Genomic DNA, 15,389 nt, shown 5'->3' on the forward strand with positions numbered 1-15,389 from the left:
TGGCACTATTGGCATGCTGAAGTGCCAACACATGGTACTAAGGTGAGGGAAGGGTACAACTCTGATTTCCCTCATTCAACGGAGTTCAGCCAACCAGCAAAAATACTGTTTGCATTAAATAGTCCCCATCAGGATCTTTCAAACCAACTTCCTGGGGGTGCTTGGAGCCATCACGGGGAACATGATTCTTGGGCACCTCTCCAACCTCCCTGATGGACAGAATCTGTGTTATTAGTGAAAGAAAGAAAGACTTGCATTTTATTATAGCACCTTGCACAACCTCAGGGTGTCCCAAAATGTTTTACAACCAATGAAGTACTTTTGAAGTGTAGTCACAGTTGTAATGGACATGCCTTCGATATTTTCACAAGTACTGGTGGACACGATCCCCCACACTACCGATGTCGGAAAATATCTAACCAGGTTTTTCTGGAAAGGCATAACCTCAAACTGTTCTTCAAATCCTGCAGCAATCCAAGAACTCCCTGCCCTGTCATTACTCCCAGTATGTGTTACCAATTTAAACAATAGTATCATGGAGCAATGCCCCAGCAGACCATCAAGGAGCAGGAATAGAGTCAGACTATTGCCATGCAGTTTTAAGAGTTTCCAAAAAGTGGGGTCAGAAGCAATCTAGGCAATGTAAGGGTGAGGTTGGGGCTTTAGGGGCAATGCAAAGGTGAGGTTGGGGCTTTAGGGGCAATGTAAGGGTGAGAGTGGGGCTTTAGGGGCAATGTAAGGGTGAGAGTGGGGCTTTAGGGGCAATGTAAGGGTGAGAGTGGGGCTTTAGGAGCAATGCAAGGGTGACAGTGGGGCTTTAAGGGCATTGAACTGGCAGTGAGGGTTATTGGAGATTTAGAAGATTTGGAGCCAATCTGTGCCGGGGCAGCATCTGTAGTCTAAGGAGGGGAAATTAGCTCAGGTTCCAGATCCTGATCACTATCCAGTCATAAGAAATAGGAGCACGAGTCGGCCACCTGGTCCCTCGAGCCTGCTCCGCCATTCAATAAGATCATGGCTGATCTGATCATAGACTCGGCTCCACTTCCCTGCCTGCTCCCCATAACCGTTTATTCCCTTATCGCTCAAAAATCTGCCTATCTCCTCCTTAAATATATTCAATGACCCAGCCTCCACAGTTCTCTGGGGCAGAGAATTCCATAGATTTACAACCCTCTGAGAGAAGAAATTCCTCCTCATCTCAGTTTTACATGGGTGGCCCCTTATTCTGAGACTATGCCCTTTAGTTTTAGTTTCCCTATCAGGGGAAACATCCTCTGTGTCAAGCTCCCTCATTATCTTATATGTTTCGATAAGATCACCTCTCATTCTGCTGAATTCCAATGAGTATAGGCCCAACCTATCTTCTTAAGTCAATCTCCTCATCTCCGAAATCAACCTAGTGAACCTTCTCTGAACAGCCTCCAATGCAAGTACATCCTTCCCCATATATGGCACTGACAGAGAGGACAACATTCGGTTGGGGGAAGGGGTAGGGGAGGAGAAACTTAGACAAATTTGATTGACTTTTCTTACCCACGTGATATTAGAAAGCGTAGAGAAAGGAAAGGTTTGATATTGTGAGGGATTGTATTGCAGTGTGTGTGGGATGGCGGACAGCATGTTGCCATCTGGACTGATTGGGGCTGGCCGATCTTATCTGCAGTCATACACAAAAACATTTCTTTATTCTCCAGGCAAAACTTGGGACGTACGTTGAAGAGCGTTTCACTGAAGCGGCACCGCAGGCATGCATAAAAAAGTTCCAGACAGATCTCCTGCAAATCCAGCGTGAGATTGAGACAAGGAATGAGGGCCTTGAGCTGAAGTACGGCTATCTGCTGCCCAACCTAATCGAAAACAGCGTTGCAATATGAAATGCAGAATCATTGATCAGAGATTACAAGGGTTGCTTCATGCATTGCGATAAATTAGAATTTTGTGCTTCAAAATTATTCAAAAATGCTCGTCAGCAAACTAAAGCAGCTGAATTGAAACTTGCTGTTATTTACTTTTTTTTATTGATGAAAACAAGGAATAATTTCTACAGATCTTTTTCATAATGAACTGCCTTTGCATTTTGTATTTCTTTTGCTGTTTATTTTATGTGCTGTTGGGGGCGGTGCTGGGTGACGTCGTTAATAACTATTCAGTTTGTTCTGTTCTTGGAGCTGGGTTGCACTTCACAGATTTAGAGGGAAATCCTCTCTGTCCGATGGTGAAGTTCGCTTTCGCAGATTCAACCCAGCTCCAGACAGTTTGGGCCCAAAGCACAAATTGGCAAATCAAAGAGGCTGCAAGAAAGAGACACGGGCCTGCCTGATGCTGGCCGTGGCTGTACAAAAGAAGAAAGCATTCGGCACTGCACGCACTACTGCAACTGTGGCCGAGGCAATGTCTTGTACAAATTCAACATCACAACCCCGCTTCTTCATTCGTCATTCCCATGTATCAAACCCTTCAGTCTATTGGTTTGTTCCTTTCTACTGACATTCCTATCTTTTAGGGGTCACTTTCATTCACTGCACTAATTCTGTCCTCCTGAACATCCCTGATTAGAATCACTCCACCATTGGTGGCTGTGCCTTGTGTTGCCTGGGCCCCAGGCTCTGGCACTCCCTCCCTAAACCTCTTCGCCTCTCTTTCCTCCTTCAAGACGCTCCTTAAAACCTACCCGTCTCTGATTTACCCTGTGCTGACTCTCTGATTAACCCCCTGCTTCACACATCAGGAACACATCTGGGGAATTCAGACGTGTGACTTCTACCCATGCTTTTTGGTCCATTAATAGATCAAAGGTCATGGGGTTTTCCATCTGAATTCCTGCGATATGCCCCAAATGGGTGATGATCCATGCTCGGTGTACCAGTTTGAAAAGTCTACCTTTAGTCGTCTGCCCACAGCTGAGCTAAGACCAACAGGTCTATAATTCCCTTGGTTACTCGTTTCTCCATTTGTGATCATGAAATAGAAGCTGTTCCTGTGCACAAAATATGTCATTTGGACTGAGCCAAAATGCAAAAAGACAAACTACTCACATTGCAATAGAATTGAGACCATTCAATAGTAAATCTCTGAAAATAATTCCTAATATATTATTATCAAGGCATAAAAACTTCTTGGGACAATTTCTTCTTTTGTGACCTTAAAAGAAAAAGCTGAAATACTACTGGTCACGTGAAATCTTCAGCTGGGAGGCAGGTTAACATTTTCGTCCCCTCACACCATGTCGTCTACAATGGACCAGCTCCAGATAAGGATTCCTTGATTTCCACTGGTTGGGGATTCTAGGACTAGGAAGCATTGTCTAAAAATTAGAGCCAGACCTTTCAGGAGTGAAATCAGGAAACACCTCTACACACAAAGGGTGGTAGAAATTTGGAATTCACTCTGCAAATGGCAATTGATGCTAGATCAATTGTTAATTTTAAATCTGAGATTGATAGCTTTTTATTAACCAAAGTTATTTAGGGATATGGGCCAAAGGCGGGTATATGGAGTTATGTCGCAGAGCAGCCACGATCTTATTGAATGGGGCTGAATGGGTCTCCTCCTGTTCCTGTGTAACAAGCTCGAGGGGCTGAATGGCCTCCTCCTGTTCCTTTTTGGACTCCCAATTGTTCTAGATTTGGCCTCCAGCAGGGGCTATGGTCCTTGCGAGATGGAGGAAATGTTTCATTTAATGATTACCGTCTGTACATTCGACGGAAGAAAACCCAGAATCACCAACTTATACTAAAGACCAATCAATCCTTTCTGATGCTTAATAAACAACTAAGATTTGTCTTCCCGGTTAAGGTTCCCTGAACTGAAATGGCTCCATATGGTCACACCAATATACCCCACCATCACTGCTGTCAGTGACTGCCATTGAATTTAAGAACATAATTTGTATGGAACTATCCCTTGCTCACTGGAGCAATAACCCTGCTTTTATCAGAGAAGTTGCTGTAGCTTCGGTCGTGAGTTATGTACTTTTTAATTAGACTTTGTAGACCATTTGCTGTGATGCGCTGTTTAAATACACTTTGTTTGCTGGAACGTAACTTCTGCTGTGATTCCTGCCATAAGTCCTGCCCTACCTCCAACTCATTGGCTGAAACAGTGGTGGCAATAACCACTCTCATTGGCTGAAACAGTGGTGTCAATAGACATTCTCATTGTCTGAAACAGTGGTGTCAATCTGATTGAATGGCTCCCCAGAGCTCACTGACACCTGTCTACTGTGTCCTTGATGTGGGAGAGAAAACGGATTTAAAAATGGAGTTGGAGAGAAAGGAGTTGTACTTACCTAAATGCTCTTGTCAGATCTGCACCACCTGTTAGCTATGCTTGGGCAAGAACTCGTAAACAAGCATCCACATTAACCAGCATCGCCTGCAGAAATATATATCTTTAATAAAAGGAACTGAAATGATTTTGAACAGAGACTTGTCTTATTTAAGTGACATCTAGTGAAAAATGGGCAAGACAAAGCTGCCTCATAACTTAAATTGAGAGGATTAACCCTTTATAAAATGCTACCTCCTATTCTGTGCTACAAGAGCCATTTCAACATCATCGACGTGAAACATTAACTCTGTTTCTCTCTGCAGTACGGCCTAACCGGCTGCGTGTTTCCAGCATTTTCTGTTCTATTTCTGATTTCTAGCATCCACAGTATTTTGCTTCCATTTAATATTCAAATGTGTACATATTCAAATAGCAACATCTCCAGTATTGTTCTACTACACCAGAGAATAAAACATTTAAAAAATAACATTTTATTAATGGGAAAATTAACCTATTTCAGAAATGTTAAATGTCATTAGTTTACGACAATTTGGATTGAATGTGGGACTACACAAAGATGGGAACTTGGAGCAGGAGTGGGGAGGTGACAGGGGGCCATGGTTGAAGAGGAAGGTTCTGTGTGAACTTTTAACGGTGGGGTGAGAAGTAGAACGATGGGTGGAGTTTAGGGAAAGAGTCTGAGTGTGTAGCCAAGACACTGAAGGTGGGATTTGGTCTCTGGGTGCAAGTGGTCCCTGGATTTGGTCTCTGGGTGCGAGTGGTCCCTGGATTTGGTCTCTGGGCGCGAGTTGTCCCTGGATTTGGTCTCTGGGCGCGAGTGGTCCCTGGATTTGGTCTCTGGGTGCAAGTGGTCGCTGGATTTGGTCTCTGGGTGCGAGTGGTCCCTGGATTTGGTCCCTGGGTGCAAGTGGTCCCTCGATTTGGTCTCTGGGTGTAAGTGATCCCTGGATTTGGTCTCTGGGTGTCAGCAGTCCCTAGATTTAGATTCTCAACAACAACATGTATTTATATAGCACCTCTAGTTTACGTCAGGTAGAATGTGGGAGGCCAGCCAGGAGTGCATTGGAATACTCAAGTCTAGAGGTAACAAAGGCTTGGATAAGGGCATCAGCAACGGATGAGCTGAGGCAGGGGTGGAGACAGGCGATGTTACGGAGGTGGAAATAGGCGGTATTAGTTGTGGTGTGGATATGTGGTCGATAGCTCATTTTAGGGTCAAATATGACACCAAGGTTGCGGACAGTCTGGTTCTGCCTTAGACAGAGGTTGGGGTGATGAATGGAGTCAATGGCTAGGGAACACAGTTTGTGGCGGGGACCGAAAACAATGGCTTCGGGCTTCCCAATATTCAATTTCAGAAAATTTCTTCTCATCCTGAACTGGATGTTGGACAAGCAGTCTGACAATTTAGAGACCGTGGAGGTGTGGTGGTGAAGTAGAGCTGGGTGTCATCAGCGTACATGGGGAAACTGACTGTTTCCGGATGATGTCGCCAAGGAACAATATGTAGATGAGAAATAGGAGGGGGCCAAGGATAGAACCTTAGGGGACACCAGAGGTAATAATGCGGGGGCGGGAAGAGAAGCCGTTGCAGGTGATTCTCTGGCTACGATTAGATTGATAAGAATGGAACCAGGCGAGTGCAGTCCCACCCAGCTGGACGGTGGTGGAGAGACATTGGAGAAGGATAGAGTGGTCACCCGTGTCAAAAGCTGCAGACAGGTCAAGACGGATGAGGAGAGATAGTTTGCCTTTGTCACAGTCACAAAGGATGTCATTTTGTGACTGAGAGCAGTTTCAGTACTGTGACAGGCACAGAAACCAGATTGGAGGGATTTAAACATGGAGTTGCGGGAAAGATGGGCACGGATTTGAGAGGCGACAACACGTTCAGGTACTTTGCAGAGGAAGTCACTGGGTGTCAGTGATCCCTGGATTTGGTCTCTGGGACATTCCTTCCACATAGCCTCCAGTTTGGGACACGGCACCCTCTTGTGTAAGCGTGAGACACAGTGCCCCCTTGTATGAGTGTGAGATACGGCGCCCCCTTGTGTGAGTGTGAGACACGGCGCCCCTTGTGTGAGTGTAAGGCACGGCGCCCCCTTGTGTGAGTGTGAGACACGGCACCCCCTTGTGGAAGTGTGAGGCACGGCACCCCCTTGTGGAAGTGTGAGACACGGCACCCCCTTGTAGAAGTGTGAGACACAGTGCCCCCTTGTGTGAGTTTGAGGCATGGCGCCCTCTTGTGTAAGTGTGAGGCACGGTGCCCCCCCCAGTGTGAGTGTGAGACACGGCGCCCCCTTGCGTGTGAGACACGTGCACTCTTGATCTTCAATATGATCATGGCTGATCATTCCCTCAGTACCCCTTTCCTGCTTTCTCTCCATACCTCTTGATCCCTTTAGCCGCGAGGGCCACATCTAACTCCCTCTTGAATATATCCAATGAACTGGCATCAACAACTTTCTGCGGCAGGGAATTTCACAGCTTAACAACTCTCCGAGTGAAAAAGTTTCTCCTCATCTCAGTCCTAAATGGCCTACCCCTTATCCTTAGACTATGTCCCCTGGTTCTGGACTTCCCCAACATCGGGAACATTCTTCCTGCATCTAACCTGTCCAATCCCGTCAGAATTTTATATGTAAGTGTGAGACATGTGCCCTCTTGTGTAAGCGTGAGGCAACTTTTAACCAATAAGGGAATTAAGGGTTATGGGGAGCGGGCGGGTAAGTGGAGCCGAGTCCACGGCCAGATCAGCCATGATCTTTTTGAATGGTGGAGCAGGCTCGAGGGGCTAGATGGCCTACTCCTGTTCCTAATTCTTATGTTCTTATGGCGCTCTCTTGTGTGTGAGACACGGCGCCCTCTTGTGTGAGCGTGAGACACGGTGCTCTCTTGTGTAAGTGTGAGACACGGCACCCTCTTGTGTAAGTGTGAGACACGGCACCCCCTTGTGAGTGCGAGACACAGCGCCCTCTTGTGTGAGTGTGAGACACGGCGTCCTCTTGTGTGAGTGTGAGACACGGCACCCCCTTGTGTGAGTGTGAGACATGGCACCCTCTTGTGTAAGTGTGAAACACGGCACCCCCTTGTGAGAATGTGAGACACGGCACCCCCTTGTGTGAGCGTGAGACACGGCACACCCTTGTGTAAGCATGAGACACGGCATCCTCTTGTTCAAGTGTGAGACATGGCGCCCTCTCGGGTAAACGTGAGGCACGGCGCCCCCTTGTGTAAACGTGAGGCATGGGGCCCCCTTGTGTGAGTGTGAGACACAGCGCCCTCCAGTGTAAATGTGAGACATGGCGCCGTCAACCAAATGCCTTTTGGAAATCCATGTTCACCACGTTAACCGCATTGTTCTCATCAACAGTCTGTTACCTCATCAAAAAACTCGATCAAGTTAGTTAAACAAGATCTGCCTTTAACAAATCCGTGCTGGCTTTCCTTAATTAATCAAATGACTGTTAATTTTGTCCCTGATTATTGTTTCTAAAAGCTTCCCCACAACAGAGGTTAAACTAACCGGCCTGTAGTTGCTAGGTTTATCTTTACACCCTTTTTTGAACAAGGGTGTAACATGTGCAATTCTCCAGTCCTCTGGCACCACCCCAGTTTCGATGGAGAATTGGTAGATTATGGCCAGGACCTCCGCGATTTCTTCCTTCATTCCCCCAGCAGCCTAGGATGCATCCCATCCAGTCCTGGAGACTTATCTACTTTAAGTACAGCCAGCCTTTCTAGTACCTCATCTTTAACAATTCTTACCCCAGTCGGTATCTCCTCTACCTCCTCCTTTTCTATGTCCATGTCAGCATCTTCTTCCTTGATGAAGACAGATGCAAAGTACTCATTTAGTACCTCAGCCATACCCTCTGCCTCCATGTGTAGCTCCTTGTTGGTCCTTAATCGGCCCTAGCCCTCCTATTACTACCCTTTTACTATTTATATGAAAGAAAAAAGACTTGGATTTATATCGCACCTTTCACGACCACCGGACGTCTCAAAGCGATTTACAGCAATGAAGTACTTTTGGAGTGTAGTCAGTGTTGTAATGTGGGAAACGTGGCAGCCAATTTGCACACAAGCAAGCTCCCACAAACAGCAATGTGATAATGACCAGATTTTTGTTTTTTTGTTATTTTGATGAGGGAAAATATAGGCCAGAACACTGGAGATAATTCCCCTGCTCTTCTTTGAAACAGTGTCATGGGATATTTTATGTCCACTTCAGAGAGGAGGCATTTTCAAACTATGTCAACTGACATGTTCATTTCAATTATCCAGACACACCACAAAATTATTTTCCTTCGCAAGATTAATCTTCCGTTATCCAGGAGCCAGTGAAGTGAACATGCCTACCAAAAGCAGTGTCTTGATTGGATCTTAATATGTAACGACAGGGATGTCCTGCACACATATTCTGAATCTATAAATAACCGATTCTTCCATAAAATCCTAATTTCCTGAATAGAACTCAAACCCTCCCCCAACATTGAATCCGAGCACCAAACTCTACACACACCCATCGATTTCAGTATCCACCAGTGATGATTCCACCCGATACATGAGCACACAATATATGTTAGAGCAGTCATTAAACGAGGCAATATATGCGGATCCGTCACAGTACGTATTTTGCCCCCTACAGGGCACAACAGACATGATTTTTGCAGCACGACAGCTGCAGGAAAAATGCAGGGAGCAGCGCCAGCCCTTATACATGGCCTTTATCGACCTTACAAAGGCCTTTGACACTGTCAACTGCGAGGGTCTATGGAGCGTCCTCCTCCGTTTCGGATGTCCCCAAAAATTTGTCACCATCCTCCGCCTGCTCCACGACGACATGCAGGCCGTGATCCTTACCAAAGGATCCATTACAGACCCAATCCACATTCGGATGGGGGTCAAACAGGGCTGCGTCATCGCCACAACCCTCTTAACATAGAAATATAGAAAGTAGGTGCCGGAGTAGGCTATTCGGCCCTTCGAGCCTGCACCACCATTCAATATGCTCATGGCTGATCATTCACTTCAGTACCCCTTTCCTGCTGTTTCTCCATATCCCTTGATCCCTTGAGCCGCAATTAAGGAATTAAGGGTTATGGGGAGCGGGCGGGTAAGTGGAGTCAGATCAGCCATGATCTTGTTGAATGGCGGAGCAGGCTCGAGGGGCTAGATAGCCTACTCCTGTTCCTAATTCTTATGTTCTTATTAATGTTGGGTAAGTCCAGAACCAGGGGTCACAGTCTGGGGATGGGGGGCTGTGCCATTTGGGACCGAGATGAGGAGAAACTTCTTCGCCTAGAGGGTGGTGAACCTGTGGAATTCTCTACCACAGAAAGTTGTTGAGGCCAATTCACTAAATATATTCAAAAAGAAGTTAGATGTAGTCCATACTACTAGGGGGATCAAGGTGTTGGCGAGAAAGCAGGAATGGGGTACTGAAGTTGCATGTTCAGCCATGAACTCATTGAATGGCGGTGCAGGCTCAAAGGGCAGAATGGCCTACTCCTGCACCTATTTTCTATGTTTCTATGCAAGGGCCATATCTAACTCCCTCTTGAATATATCCAATGAACTGAATCAACAACTCTCTGCGGTAGAGAATTCCACAGGTTAACAACTCTGAGTGAAGAAGTTTCTCCTCATCTCAGTCCTAAATGGCTTACCCCTTATCCTTAGACTGTGTCCCCTGGTTCTGGACTTCCCCAACATCGGGAACATTCTTCCTGCATCTAACCTGTCCAGTCCCATCAAAATTTTATATGTTTCTATGAGATCCCCTGTGATCCTTCTAAACTCCAGTGAATCCAGGCCCAGTTGATCCAGTCTCTCCTCACAAGTCAGTCCAGCCATTCCGGGAATCAGTCTGGTGAACCTTCGCTGCACTCCCTCAATAGCCAGAACATCCTTCCTCAGATTAGGAGACCAAAACTGAACACAACATTCCAGGTGAGGCCTCACCAAGGCCCTGTACAGCTGCAATAAGACCTCCCTGCTCCTATACTCAAATTCCCTAGCTCTGAAGGCCAACATACCATTTGCCTTCCTCACCACCTGATGCACCTGCATGCCAACTTTCAATGACTGATGTACCATGACACCCTGGTCTCATTGTACCTCCCCTTTTCCTAATCTGCCGCCATTCAGATAATATTCTGCCTTTGTGTTTTTGCCCCCAAAGTGGATAACCTCACATTTATCCACCTTATACTGCATCTGCCATGCATTTGCCCATTCACCTAACCTATCCAAGTCACTCTGCAGCCTCTTAGTGTCCTCCTCACAGCTCACACCGCCACCCAGTTTATCTGCAAACTTGGAGATACTACACTCAATTCCTTCATCCAAATCATTCATGTATATTGTAAATAGCTGGGGTCCCAGCACTGAGCCCTGCGGCACTCCACTAGTCACTGCCTGCCATTCTGAAAAGGACCCGTTTATCCCGACTCTCTGCTTCCTGTCTGTCAACCAGTTCTCTATCCATGTCAGTACATTAGCCCCAATACCATGCGCTTTAATTTTGCACACCAATCTCTTGTGTGGAACCTTGTCAAAAGCCTTTTGAAAGTCCAAATACACCACATCCACTGGTTCTCTCTTATCCACTCTACTAGTTACATCCTCAAAAAATTCCAGGTTTGTCAAGCATGATTTCCTCGCTGCCATGCTCCACCTCACAGTCAACAAGCTCCCCACTGGAGTGGAACTAAATTACAGAACCTGTGGGAAGCTGTTCAACCTTCATCGTCTCCAGGCCAGGCCAAGACCACCCCAACCTCTGTCGTTGAGCTACAGTACGCGGATGATGCCTGCGTCTGTGCACACACGGAGACTGAACTCCAGGACATAGTCGACGTATTTACCGAGGTGTACGAAAGCATGGATCTTACGCTAAACATCCGTAAGACAAAGGTCCTCATCGCACAGCACTACCCCCGTCATCAAGATCCACGGCGCGGCCCTGGACAAAGTGGACCATTTCTCATACCTCGGGAGCCTCTTATCAACAAGAGCAGACATTGACGATGAGATTCAACACGATCTCCAGTGCGCCAGTGCAGCCTTCAGCCGTCTGAGGAAAAGAGTGTTTGACGACCAGGCCCTCAAATCTGCCACCAAGCTCATGATCTACATGGCTGTAGTAATATCCGCCCTCCTGTATGGCTCAGAGACATGGACCATTTACAGTAGACACCTCAAGTCGCTGGAGAAATACTACCAACGATGTCTCTGCAAGATCCTACAAATCTCCTGGGAGGACAGACGCACTAACATTAGAGTCCTCAATCAGGTCAACATCCCCAGCATTGAAGCACTGACCACACTTGATCAGCTCCGCTGGGCAGGTTACATTGTTCGCATGCTAGACACGAGACTCCCAAAGCAAGCGCTCTACTCAGAACTCCTTCATGGCATACAATCTAAAGGTGGGCAGCGGAAACGTTACAAGGACACCCTCAAAGCCTCTCTGATAAAGTGCAACATCCCCACTGACACCTGGTAGTCCCTGGTCAAAGACCACCCTAAGTGGAGGAAGTGCATCCGGGAGGGCACTGAGCACCTCGAGTCTCGTCGCCGAGAGCATGCAGAAATCAAGCGCAGGCAGCGGATGGAGCGTGCGGCAAACCTGTCCCACCCACCCTTTCTCTCAAAGACTATCTTTCCCATGTGTGACAGGGACTGTGGTTCTCGTATTGGACTGTTCAGCCACCTAAGGACTCATTTTAAGAGTGGAAGCAAGTCTTCCTCGATTCCGAGGGACTGCCTATGATGATGATGGGTTGAATTGAAGAACAAAAAAGGGGCGATCACATTACTGGGAGTGTACTATAGCCCCCCAAACAGTCAGAGGGAGATAGAAGACAAATATGTGGGCAAATTGCTGCGAAGTGCAAAAACTATCGAACTGTAATAGTGGGGATTTTCAACTACCCCAATATCAACTGGGAAAAAAGTAGTGTGAATGGTACGGAATTCCTCAAATGCATTCAGGAGAACTTCTTTAGCCAGTATGTAACAAGCCCAACAAGGGAAGGGAAGGTTCTGGACTTGGTTTGGGGGAATGAAAAGGGGCAGGTGGAAGGGGCATCAGTGGGAGAGCATTTTGGTGATAGCGATCATAATTCAGTAAGATTTAGGGTAGTTATGGAAAAGGACAAAGGTGGACCAGGAATACAAGTTCTCATTTGGGGTAAAGCCAATTTTGCTGAGCTGAGATGGGATTTGGTTAAAGTGGACTGGAAACGGCTACTTGATGGTAAATCAGTGTCAGCGCAGTGGGAGGCATTCAAGGAGGAGATCCTGAGGGTACTGAGCAAGTATGTTCCCTTAAAAAAAAAGGGTGAGACTAACAAATCTAGAGCCCCCTGGATGTCAAGGGACATACAGGGTAAGATAAAGAAAAAAAGGGAGGCTTATGACAGATACCAAGAACTCAACACTGAAGAAATGCTAGAGGAGTATAAGATGTGCAGGGTGCAATTAATAAAAGATATCAGGAAAGCAAAGAGGGAGCAATAAAGAACGTTGGCAAGTAAAATCAGGGAAACCCCAAGATGTTTTATAAATGCATTAAGAGCGAGGGGATAACTAGAGAAAGAGTGGGGCCTATTAGAGACCATCAGGGAAACCTGTGTGTGGAGACAGAAGGCGAGGGTATGATTCTTAATGAATACTTTGCATCTGTTTTCACAAAAGAGAGGGGGGATGCAGACAATGCAATCAGGGAGGAGGAGTGTGAAATATTAGACAAGATAAACATAGTGAGAGAGGAAGTATTAAGGGGCTTAGCAGCTTTGAAAGTGGATAAATCCCCAGGCCCGGATGAAATGTACCCCAGGCTGTTTAGAGAAGCACAAAAGGAAATAGCTGAGGCCTTGACCATCATTTTCCAGTCCTCTCTGGCTACAGGCGTGTACCAGAGGACTGGAGGACTGCTAATGTTGTACCTTTGTTTAAAAAGGAAGATATAGACCCAGTAATTAATTTCAGGCCAGTCAGCCTAACCTCAGTGATGGGAAAATTATTGGAAAAATCCTGAGGGACAGGATAAATTTTCATTTGGAATTACATGGATTAATCAAGGACAGTCTGCATGGATTTGTTAAGGGAAAGCTGTGTCTGATTAACTTGATTGAATTTTGAGAGGAGGTATCCAGGAGGGTCGATGAGGGCAGTGCGTATGATGTAGTTTATATAGGGGAGACCTGATTGAGGTGAATAAAATTATGAGGGGCCTGGATAGTGTGGATAGGAAGGATCTGTTTCTCTTGGCAAAGGGGTCAACGACCAGGGGGCATAGATTTAAAGTAATCGTGGGGAGGTTTAGAGGGGATTTCACGGGCAATTTCTTCAGATGGAGGTCTGGAACTCACTGCCTGAAAGGGTAGTAGAGGCAGAAACGCTCAGGGTCACCGGGGGGGGGGGGGGTCAGGCCGCCGGGGGTCGCCAGGGGGTCAGGCCGCCGGGGGGTCAGGCCGCCGAGGTCAGGGGGCGATGTCGGGCCTCCACGGATCATCCCGGTGTCCGGATTTCAGAACATTTCCAATTTCGGACCTGTTTTAGTGTGGAAATAAGTCATCCTCGACTCCGGGGGTGGGGGGGCTATTGCCCCCTTTCCGCTGCCCCCCCGGAGGTGCAGCCGCCATTTCCCCCGCTCCAGCCCCGCCATCCGCACATGTTGGGTGGCCAATTGTTCCCCCACCCCACACACACACAACGGGGGGGGGGGGGGGGGGGGGGAAACATCCTTCCGCCGCTTAACAAAATCAAAATCTCTTCAAATATCGAACCTAGCTGCTGCCGTCTCTCCGGGCAGTTTGGTGCCGACAGGTGCGCGGGAAGCGCTCGCGCGCTCACCCTCCGACCGGACAACCGCCGTCCCGCGAGCTCGCACCTCCCGCCCCACGAGCCCAGCGCTCTCAACCAATCACACTGCAAGTCCCTCAGCGCTCTCAACCAATCACAGCGCCCTCGCTCGCATTCCCGCCGCTCTCAACCAATCACGCCGCAAGCTCCCCCTTCAGCGCTCTCAACCAATCACACCGCCCTCGCTCGCATCCCGCCACTCTGAACCAATCACGTCGCAACCCCATCAGCGCGCGAGGGCGGCCAACGGCGGTCCCAGCGACTCCTGTCGTGCAATCTCTTCAAGGACCACTTGGCCCAGTCGGGTAGGAAGAGTGTTTGAGCGGCACACGTGGAGACCATTTAAAGATGTATGGGCACGGCGAGCTTTGGTGAAGCTCACAGTGGCGGCTAGACTGGTGTAAGCCACCACTGACACTGTGCGCCCTCACACCTGTGCATGTGGGGAAGAGATGTCGAGCAGTGCACAGGCTGCAGTGAGGACCACAGGTGAGCACAGGCCTAGCACCACTAATGCTGGGCCACTTGGAGAGATTCAGCACATCACACCATGTTTTACAGGTGATGTGATCAGTGCTACTCAATTGTTTATTGGGTGGGCACATATCACCCATCAAATATTGAAATACTCCCAGCAATCTTGACAATGGATCCTTTGTACTCATTTAATTAAAAATCTGCCGCGGCTACCCGAAGGAATATAATTGCCCAAGCGTGGGTTTTTTAGTGGCATATGGCAACATAAAACTTAGTGAGGTTTCACCGCAATTATGCAGGTTAAAAACATAACACACAATTATGTGTGTTGGATTGGAGGCAGTTCAGAGAAGGTTCACTCGGTTGATTCCTGGGATGAAGGGGTTGTCTTACGAGGAAAGGTTGAGCCTATACTCATTGGAGTTTAGAAGAATGAGAGGTGATCTTATTGCAAAGTTTTGTTTTGTTTTGAAATAGGAGTAGGCCACGTAGCCCCTCGAGCCTGCTCCGCCATTTAACATAGGAACATAGAAAATAGGAGCAGGAGTAGGCCACACGGCCCCTCGAGCCTGCTCCGCCATTTAATACGATCATGGCTGATCCGATCATGGACTTAGCTTCACTTCCCCGCCTGCACCCCATAACCCCTTATCCCCTTATCGATTAAGAAACTGTCTATCTCTGTCTTAAATTTATTCAATGTCCCAGCTTCCACAGCTCTCTGAGGCAGCGAATTCCACAGA

The 15,389-nt window shown here is 47.4% G+C and overlaps 1 protein-coding gene and 1 long non-coding RNA gene across 4 annotated transcripts in view; one reads left to right on the plus strand and one right to left on the minus strand.

The window, feature by feature from the left end:
• The window catches only part of LOC139232680 (polyunsaturated fatty acid lipoxygenase ALOX15B-like), a 50,830-nt gene extending 46,413 nt beyond the window's left edge, over positions 1–4,417 (plus strand). The window contains exon 14 of the mRNA XM_070863149.1: positions 1,698–4,417. Coding sequence (XP_070719250.1) covers positions 1,698–1,877 — 180 coding nt within the window. The 3' untranslated portion in view covers positions 1,878–4,417. The remainder of the gene's footprint in view (positions 1–1,697) is intronic.
• Positions 1–14,214, minus strand: part of LOC139232681 (uncharacterized) — a 106,932-nt gene extending 92,718 nt beyond the window's left edge. For 2 of the 3 annotated variants that reach the window (XR_011588069.1, XR_011588071.1), the window contains exons 1-2: positions 14,094–14,214; positions 4,292–4,377 (exon numbers count right to left, since the gene is read on the minus strand). This is a non-coding gene — a long non-coding RNA (uncharacterized lncRNA). Of the gene's footprint in view, positions 1–4,291; positions 4,378–8,061; positions 8,119–14,093 lie in introns of all 3 variants that reach the window. The other variant, XR_011588070.1, reaches the window with a different exon arrangement.
• Between the last annotated feature and the right edge of the window lie 1,175 nt (positions 14,215–15,389).

Source organism: Pristiophorus japonicus, chromosome 20 (genome assembly GCF_044704955.1).
Source record: "Pristiophorus japonicus isolate sPriJap1 chromosome 20, sPriJap1.hap1, whole genome shotgun sequence".
NCBI classification, from domain to species: Eukaryota; Metazoa; Chordata; class Chondrichthyes; family Pristiophoridae; genus Pristiophorus; species Pristiophorus japonicus.